Source organism: Cervus canadensis, chromosome 4 (assembly GCF_019320065.1).
Source record: "Cervus canadensis isolate Bull #8, Minnesota chromosome 4, ASM1932006v1, whole genome shotgun sequence".
Classification (NCBI taxonomy): domain Eukaryota; kingdom Metazoa; phylum Chordata; class Mammalia; order Artiodactyla; family Cervidae; genus Cervus; species Cervus canadensis.
The window spans coordinates 22303346-22312273 of NC_057389.1; the positions used below are offsets into that span (position 1 = coordinate 22303346).

At 35.3% G+C, this 8928-nt stretch overlaps 1 protein-coding gene across 4 annotated transcripts in view; it reads left to right on the top strand.

Moving 5' to 3' along the window:
• The window catches only part of TMEM161B (transmembrane protein 161B), a 71098-nt gene extending 62525 nt beyond the window's left edge, over nt 1–8573 (top strand). For 3 of the 4 annotated variants that reach the window (XM_043464700.1, XM_043464702.1, XM_043464704.1), the window contains 4 exons: nt 1174–1287; nt 4607–4781; nt 6025–6121; nt 7279–8573. In XM_043464700.1, coding sequence (XP_043320635.1) covers nt 1174–1287; nt 4607–4781; nt 6025–6121; nt 7279–7556 — 664 coding nt within the window. In that variant the 3' untranslated portion in view covers nt 7557–8573. The remainder of the gene's footprint in view (nt 1–1173; nt 1288–4606; nt 4782–6024; nt 6122–7278) is intronic. The other variant, XM_043464701.1, reaches the window with a different exon arrangement.
• Nucleotides 8574–8928: the final 355 nt, after the last annotated feature.

The following is an 8928-nucleotide window of genomic DNA, read 5'->3' on the forward strand; positions in this document are numbered from 1 at the left end:
TTGTGTTGTAGCACTCTGCCCAGATCCAGGGTGTGGCACGCTAGTTTTGTAGTGAGAGCCGCAGAGTGGCACAAAGAGCTGCCTTCTCCTCACCCCCATGGCCAGGCAGCAGTACTTGCTTTAGGGCCAGAGCTTAGAACCAGAGTTCCTCCTCTCCCTGGTCAGGTAGATCTTCATGGTTTCCTGATCCAGCCGTTTACTCACAGAAATCACTATCACGTGCATTGTAGTGGTATTTTAAAGTGTGTGTGTGTGTATTTTAAACCCTCCAGTTTAGTCTCTCTTCCTTGCATGGTTTGTAATGAATACAGAACATGGTAATAAAATAGTCGGAAGAACGTCTTTCTGAAACAAGGACAGTCTTTATCAGTCATCTGTCTCTGTAGGGTACAGACTTGGGGCAACAGTTAACAATGACATTACATCTCACACCTGAAACCTTTTGCTGTATTGGGTATATTATAGTCTTGTAGGAGTAATGTGAATTCTCCTGGTTTGTGTAGGATAGGGAAATTCATTTCAGATACGTTCATAATTCTTCAGGAAGAAATACAAATGTGAATCATTTATGATTTTAACAATTAATTAAAACATTTTACATGATCATTACATATTGAAAGGTTCCTCATTTATAAGTTGGTGCAGTGGCTTCCACCTGCCCTATCCTGTCTGGTATTTTGGACCTTGTAATAGATCTCTTACTTGTAAGTAATCAGAAGCCACCTTATGTCTGCTGGACTGAAAAACATCAAAAGATGACTCCTATCCTGAAAATTCATTGGATTCATTGATTGTTTAGAGAATCTTTTAAGTACTGGTGTATTAAATCAGGGGTACAGTAGGAGATTGTTAAAGAACACTAGAATGGCAGTGAACAGATTTAGATTTTAGTGCTTGATCTCTTTCTTACCTGTAATATTACCATGTGCAAATCATTTAACTTTCCTCAATCTAAACATTCTCATCTGAAACATTAAAATTATGAGGTGTTTTTATAAGGGCTCAAATCAGTGTTGAGTGATAATGATTAATATAAAATAATGGTGGCAACAATACCTTAATATAGAATACTGAAAATAAGTTCCTACCTTCATTTTTTAAGTCCCAAGTTTCTGTAGTTTATTAGTGTATTTTGCTTCTGGATTTTTATGTTTATTTCTTACATACTTTCAGAACATTACTTCATATCAACTTCTTGGCACCTCTGTTTATGGTTCTGCTCTGGGTAAAACCCATCACCAAAGACTACATTATGAACCCACCATTGGGTAAAGAAAGTGTTCCTTTGTAAGTATGGGTATTTGGGGCCTAATTTTTATTTCATTATGTAATCAAAACTTTTCTAAAATGTTTTTTACTATGTTCATGTTTTTAATTATAATATTAAGACTGTATTTTTAAAACATTAATAGAAATATTTAAAAATGTATCATAAAATGGAAATTACAGGTCATCATTTAAACTTTTGGTGATCTTCAATAATGGCTGTGAATTCTTATTACTCTGCACTTATATTATCTTGTACAGTTGTAAGTTTTTGTGCTTTTTCACTTGATGTCCAGTTGATATCTGAGATTTTTTTTTGTTGTTTGCGCTTGTTTTTAAGACACTTTGTATATTTCTGTTATTTTTCCTTAATTGTGAAGATTTAGAGGAAAAATTTTATAAATGGAAGTTCATATATTCAGCCCCTTAAGAGTTATTAATATTTTCCACATTCACTGTTTTTTGTTTTATTTTTTTATAAAGTATCTTTTCAAGTAAATCAGAAGCATAACATTTTTACCCCTAAGAACTTCAGTATGCCTCTCTAAAAAATAAAGATATTCTTCTACATGACAGTGTTGTCATACCTATCAAAATTAAAAATAAAGCCTTAACATTGTTATCTAATAGTAGGTACTATTCCCCAATTAGACAGCTGTACTTTAACAGAAGAAGGAAACTAACAGTTTGTTAAAAGGCGTTAGTAACTGTACTTGCTATGTTAACCCATTAGCCTTATGGAACTATATTAGAGTAATAAAAAGATTCAGGCAGAACTGGTTCAAACCCCAGTTCTGATCCTCACTAAAACTGTCATTTGAGGGAGATTATTTAACTTCACTGACCCTCTGTTTCCCCATCTGGAAAATGAAGATAATAGTATCTACCTCACAAGGTTATCATTGGAATTAAATGAAAGAATACATGTAATGCAACTGGCTAGAAGTGCTTAATAAATGTTCCTTCCACTGCTTTGCCTTATCAAAATTAAAATAGAAAAACTTGACTAGTCATTGATTCCACAGTATGCATTTTACATTATGTATTTCTTTTAGATCCTGGTACAGATTTGTGTTGGAGCAAGTGTAGAATCAGTGATTCTACACATGATTTTTTTTTTTAACACTTAACCTTATTGAACTAAGAAAGTATACTTTGAAGTCATAACATTTTTTCCCCACATAAGTAAGCTTTAATGGTAATTTGACAGGTTCACTCTGAGTATTTAAAAGTTAATCCTAAGGATCGTAGGGTTCTAGACTAAGGTAGAGAATCTGCTTGCAGTGCAATGCGGATGACCCAGGTTTGATCCCTTGGTCAGGAAAATCCCTTGGAGAAGGGAATGGCAACCCACTCCAGTATTCTTGCTTGGTAAATGATGGAAACAAAATTATGGTCTTATCTGTGCTCCATTTTATTCCTTTCTTATTTGTTAGATCATTATATTAAGTGATTAGACAGCAGTGGTTTTTAATTTTTGTTTAAAATCCAAAGCCCATGTGGTAGATTGAGAAAGAATGGCTGCCCATTAACCCAGGTCCTTTTGTCTTTCACATGGAGTAAATGGTTGGTCAAAGGCCTTTATTTGTAGTGAGAAGCAAAAATGGTTAGAATGTAGTTTCAACCCAGAAATGTATTTAAATTCATCCATCCATGTGTTCTGCTTGGGCACCAAAAAGTGAAATGCAGGCAGAGTCCATGTGTGCTTAAAACCTCTTAAGAAAACAAAAAGAGAACATGTACAGTGAAACCTAGAATGGCTTCAAGAATTTGGAGAAATTTCTTCTGCCTTTTCTTTACCTGCATATTTTGCCCCAGCTCATACTCCTTCCTGAGATACACCATCATATCAATTTACCAAATCCTTATGAAGTTAAGTAAGCAGTCTGAATTAGAGGTACTAATTAGATAGCTATTAGTAGGACTGTTACCTAAATCCTGAACTCCTCGTAAACAGGGCAGATATTTTTTGATTCACTGCCTCGTAGCATTCCCTTCATTTCTATTACCTGGCATCCTCAAAGTGTATATACTAGCTGTCTTCAGAACTCTACCCCCTAAGCCCCCTGGTTGCCCCACACCAGGGAGCAGTGTTGTCTGCAGGCCCTGGAAGGGTTCAAGGCCGCGGCTGGTCCTAAATCTTTGTGTACTCCCATTCTCACATGACTGATGCTTTAATCTTACTGTTCATTATAATGCAAGTGTATTGATAAAAGTTTGCCTCTGTGCTTCCTAACCAACCTGCATTTCTCATGGCCTTGTAAAAAGGAAACCAAAAAACAGCATGCATAATAAAGCCTTTGTTCCATCCCTCTATCACCTCCACTTCATAAATAGTTCAACCAGAACTGTGTCCTTTCCCATCTTCTCCTCCTTTCCTGTTTTCCTGTGCTGGTTTTCAGCTTTATTTCCACAGGCAGCTAGTTCTGTATTGTAGTTTTAGTCCCTTTCCTAGGTGCTTACACTGGACAGAAGGGGGTCATAATAGAGCCTATTTTGGAACAAAGTGTTGGTTTTACATCTTTTCCCACTCATTCTTCTTTATAGCCATCCAGTCTACCCTCATAGTCTTTAAGAATTTGGGGGAGACCCTTGTAAGTTCCACATCCTGTCTGGCAGGTCACTAGACACATTTCAGCAGTCATATATTTAACTACCTGATATGTACTAGAAATTTGAATAGAGTCAGGCACATGTAAGCATTATCTTCAAATTACAATGTTATCTTTTATCAAAGCAGAAACCATGGTCTTTTATAAATGTTAAACCCCTAAAGGACATCAGAATTTACCTCTTCTTTCCAAAGTCCTTTAAAGAACATTTGATTTTATTGTATTATATCAGAATTCTTGATCCCAGTCAGGAATTGAGCAGAGTTGAAAGATCCTACTCAGGTGTTTATGTGATCAAACAAAACTGTAGCCAGAAACAGATGGGTTGTTAACTTGATAGTTCATGGGCAAGCTCCTGGGGTTTCCTTCCTTCTTTCTTATGGTCTCCCGTTTAAGAACTCCCAGCTTCCCTTTTTGCTTAGTCATTCCCCTACCCCCACGCTGGGAGGATGGATAGAGAAAGGAATCCCAAGTATTGCTGTCCTTTTTTTCTTTTTGACTTATCTGGTACTTCTTTGTTTCTTATTCTGGTACTTCATGCATTTGTTATGCAAGTGAAAGTATCCTGTAAGTCTCAGATAGAATGGGACACTTATCATGTCTCCATTTGTAACTAAGTCTAGATTTCCTTGTATTAAACATCTTATCCAATGAACATTAACACATAAAACTAGCATGCCAGCATTTTTTGGTCTTTGAGAGCACCATATCAACTTTTTGATCTGTAGAATGACAGAAGCTACCTTCGATACTCTGCGACTCTGGTTAATAATCCTGCTATGTGCTTTGCGGTTGGCCATGATGCGTAGTCACCTGCAAGCTTACTTAAACTTAGCCCAGAAATGTGTGGATCAAATGAAGAAAGAAGCAGGGCGAATAAGCACAGTTGAGCTTCAGAAAATGGTAAGTTTTACACTGTTGTCAAAATGAAAAATAGCAAATACTGACGGCGCTAGCCGTAAAGAACCCACCCACCTGCCAATGCAGGAGATCCGGGTTCAAACCTGAGTCGGGACGATCCCCTAGAGGAGGGCATGGCAGCCCACTCCAGTGTTCTTTCCTGGAGAATCCTATGGACAGAGGAGCCTGGCAGGCTGCAGTTATGGGGTTGCAAAGGATCGGACGTGACTGAAGCAACTAGTACCACATGCACAAAAATAAAAGTGTTTGGTTTCCTTCAGTAGTAGTTTCATTCCATGATATTCTTATTATGAACAGATAGAATAATCTTAAACTGACAGATGTCAGAGACATTAATCTGATTTTGGTGTTAGGTGAAGAAAGGGTCTCAGTTCCCCTTCCTGCCTTAAGTATCATGCAGTTTGGGTTACAAAGCTGTGGTATATCTACATTTGCTAAATGGGACTCCCCTAACTGATCTGAAATCACTGATCACAGTATATTGTATAGCTTTTGTGACTTAAAGAATAGGGAATACTAGTTTTAGTGACTAAATGTATTCCTTTTAACATTAATCCAAGTACTTGAATGTGGAACATAAATTTTAACTTAATGGAGATTCCAGAGAAGGAACGTGCTAGGAATCCATCCACCGTTGTAATGGACTAGACCCACAACCCGATCAAGTCTTTTTAAAGAAAGGTGGTGTCAGGTCCTCTTGTTTTTTACTCTTGAATTTCATCTTGAATCTATCAAGATTCAGATAACTTTTTATGTTTTACCTTTCATGTATTTTCATACTTTGAATTTTACTTCAGTCTAATGTAAATAGGGATTAATAATTTTATTTATGAGGGGTTTATTTATGATTTATTGTTATTTACTTTGATATTTTAGGTGTCTTGTCTTCAGAGATTTTAGCATTTTGTTTTATATTTGAAATAAGTGAATATCTGCCATTTGAATTTCAGTGATTTTGTTTCTCCAATTTGTATTAATCACTTAAGTATTTTTAAGGGATTTAATGCTTTTTTCGTATTTTAAAGAACCTTCAAACAGAGCCTTTCTAAAGTCAGTTTGGGGGCATTTATAATGAAGTACAAATTTATTTCCAGTTAGCTTTCTTCCCATGGAAGGATTATTTATCTTTTAAGCGATTCAGTTTGATGATTCAGTTTGATATGAAAGTTTAACTCATTCATAACACGTCAGCTGTGTTAGAAACTTACGAATGCTGTCGTTCCAGGTCGCTCGAGTCTTCTATTACCTCTGCGTCATCGCGCTGCAGTATGTGGCTCCCCTGGTCATGCTGCTTCACACAACCCTGCTTTTGAAAACCCTAGGTAGGCATATCCTGGCAACTGGGAAGCTCACTGCTCTACTTTCTACCTGTAATTAATCATGTTTTCTGATACCTACAAAGAAATATGCCTCTTAAAGTTGATTCTCTCTTTAGAAGTTTTATGAGGAAACATGGGAGCCTTTCAGCTCTAGAAGTTGATTCATTGATTTATCTTCTTGATTTTGAAAACTCAGACCCATATGGTTTTATAATGTTAAAAGAATTGTTTGCTAACGGTTAATTCCGAGTAACTTGAGTGAGCACTTTTTAATCTTATTATTTTGTATTTTAAGATTATGTTAGTGCATAATGTTTAAATTATTATGAGGTACTTTTAAATTTATGAATTGTAGGATCTTTTGGTGAGTTCAGATAACTTAACGTGGATAGAATAAAGATTTCTCCATGGCAGAACAAAGTTCCTCTATAAGTCTGTTCACTAAGCAATCAAGCCCCTCTGTGGTATTACTCCAGAATTATCTATTACCAAGTTGATTATTTCTTTGCTTAGATCTGGCAGTCTGCCAGTGTGGGGGTTTTAGAAGCCCAAAAGAATTAAAAAGCATTGTTGGGTGGACTTATAGATACTATAGAGCTGATGATAGATGTAAATAATCTTTCAGGAATCTCTGGAACATGAGAGTAGCTCAGTGGTAAATTATATGACTCATAACCTATCAGCATAGGAAAGTATATGATGAAAAATTTTCTGGAAGCTATTAATAGTCTCTCACATTGGCATCATAGATAGTTTCTGAGAAAGAAATTACTCTGATATTCTAGAGGTAGAAAAGATTCTAAGAAGTTACAGAATCTGTTCTGTCACTCTGGTAGAGGTAGTTGATTCATGGATTATACAGGGAAGAGAATGTTTTTGTTATTTTACCAGATTTTGATGCAGTTAATTAAAAGTAAATTAGTTTTTGGTTTTTATGTGTAGTTCTACTGATAAGGTTAGATTATAGTCTGGTCAAGTTAAGTGAATTTTCCCTAAGTGTGTAGAAAGCTTATTATTTCATTTTCAACATAAAATAATTTGTTGTGCCACTAAATTTCTTGTTCTTAATTTGAAATATAAGTTAAGGAATTTTTTTTTTTTAACAAGAAGCTTTGGAATTACTTACTCTTCAAATTTTATTTGCATCTTTAATTTTCTAGGTAATCATTCCTGGGGGATTTATCCAGAATCTATGTCTGCCTTGCCAGTGGATAATAGTCTACCCTCCAATTCTCTTTATTCTGAATTACCATCTGCTGATGGGAAGATGAAGGTAACTGTTACACAAATAACAGTGGCACTGAGCAGCTTAAAAAACATTTTCACTCCTCTGCTTTTTCGAGGACTTCTGTCTTTTCTGACCTGGTGGATTGCTGCTTGTCTCTTTTCTACAAGCCTTTTTGGGCTTTTCTATCACCAGTATCTCACTGTGGCATGAGTCTCAGTTAACAAAAACGGATATCAAAGTCACACTTTGAATTCAAATATCGTACCCTTGAAGGGCCAACAAAAACCAGAAGAAAGCAAATACAAAGGAAAGAAACCATATCAGAATATCTTGTTTTAAATACTTCCTCTGTATTCTCAGGGTGGTTTAATGGTATTAATATTTTAAATTATAGAATAGATTGTTAACTGCTATACTATGGTATTGAAATTTTAACTCCTTGCATTAAGGGATGTGAGAGGCTATCTGCAGGTATAATACTTCCGATGACCTTGGTTTACAGAAACCTCCATCAGTCTTTGAAACTTCTCATATGACTCCAGTTATTGATTGGTTCTGTTAATGGTATTAAGGTACTGTTAATATTCGTAGTAGCTGCCTATAGAACAATCTTCAAACTGAGCCATGCTTTAGGGGAGGGAAGGGAGTTAAAGTCACTTCTGTTGGTAATATACCAGTCACTCTTCAAACAGCAACCACGGCAAAATCCAACAGAAAGGAAGAAATAGCTACTGTATATTACAGTAAAGAAAGCTGCATAGAAATTTTAAATTTAATGGAGATGTACATGCTTGATATTTACAAGTACTGCTGCTTGAGAGTAGCAAGAGTATTGCTTTAAAATGCATTCTATCCAACTTGAGGGATCTTTTAAATGATTGGCTACATGAACATTTGCAGTCTTGCCATTAGGTTTGGACCTCCCATATTTTATTTTATTCTATGATCCTAAGTATATTTCTTTTTAATAGTCTAAAAGTATTTATCAATGTTGATCAGACTTTTAAAAATTACTTTGTAATCCTGCTGACTACCTGTATGTATTGTACATATATATATTATATATTAAATATATAATATATTGAGATTATAAAAGATGAAAATATTGGATTCTTATAATATTTTAAGTTGCTGAATGTATGTTAAAATGTGATTGAATGAGATGTGTTTATATCTAGAAATTTTCTTTCTTCCTGGAATGAGATTAAAATACATTTTGAAAATTCATCCGAGTTAAGCAGTTTATTTGTGTTGCCGGTGTGTGTGAGAGTCTAGAGAAGGAAATGGTCTTGCCTGGAGAATGTCCATAGGGTCACAAAGAGTTGGACACAACTGAAGCGACTTAGAACACACACATGTGTGAGAGTACTTCCGATTTTATAAATACTTAGGTGATTGCTCCCCAACTAAAATTCTTTTCCTGTCATTAAAAAAAAATTAAAACCTTTCCCACTCTAGACAAATCTGGTATCATTTAAACTTATGTTATATAGGACTTGTTTTAATTTTTTAGAGATTTTATTTGCAATGTTTTTACTTTAAAGGACAGAAATTGAAGTAATTTGAGAAATTTTAAAAAATG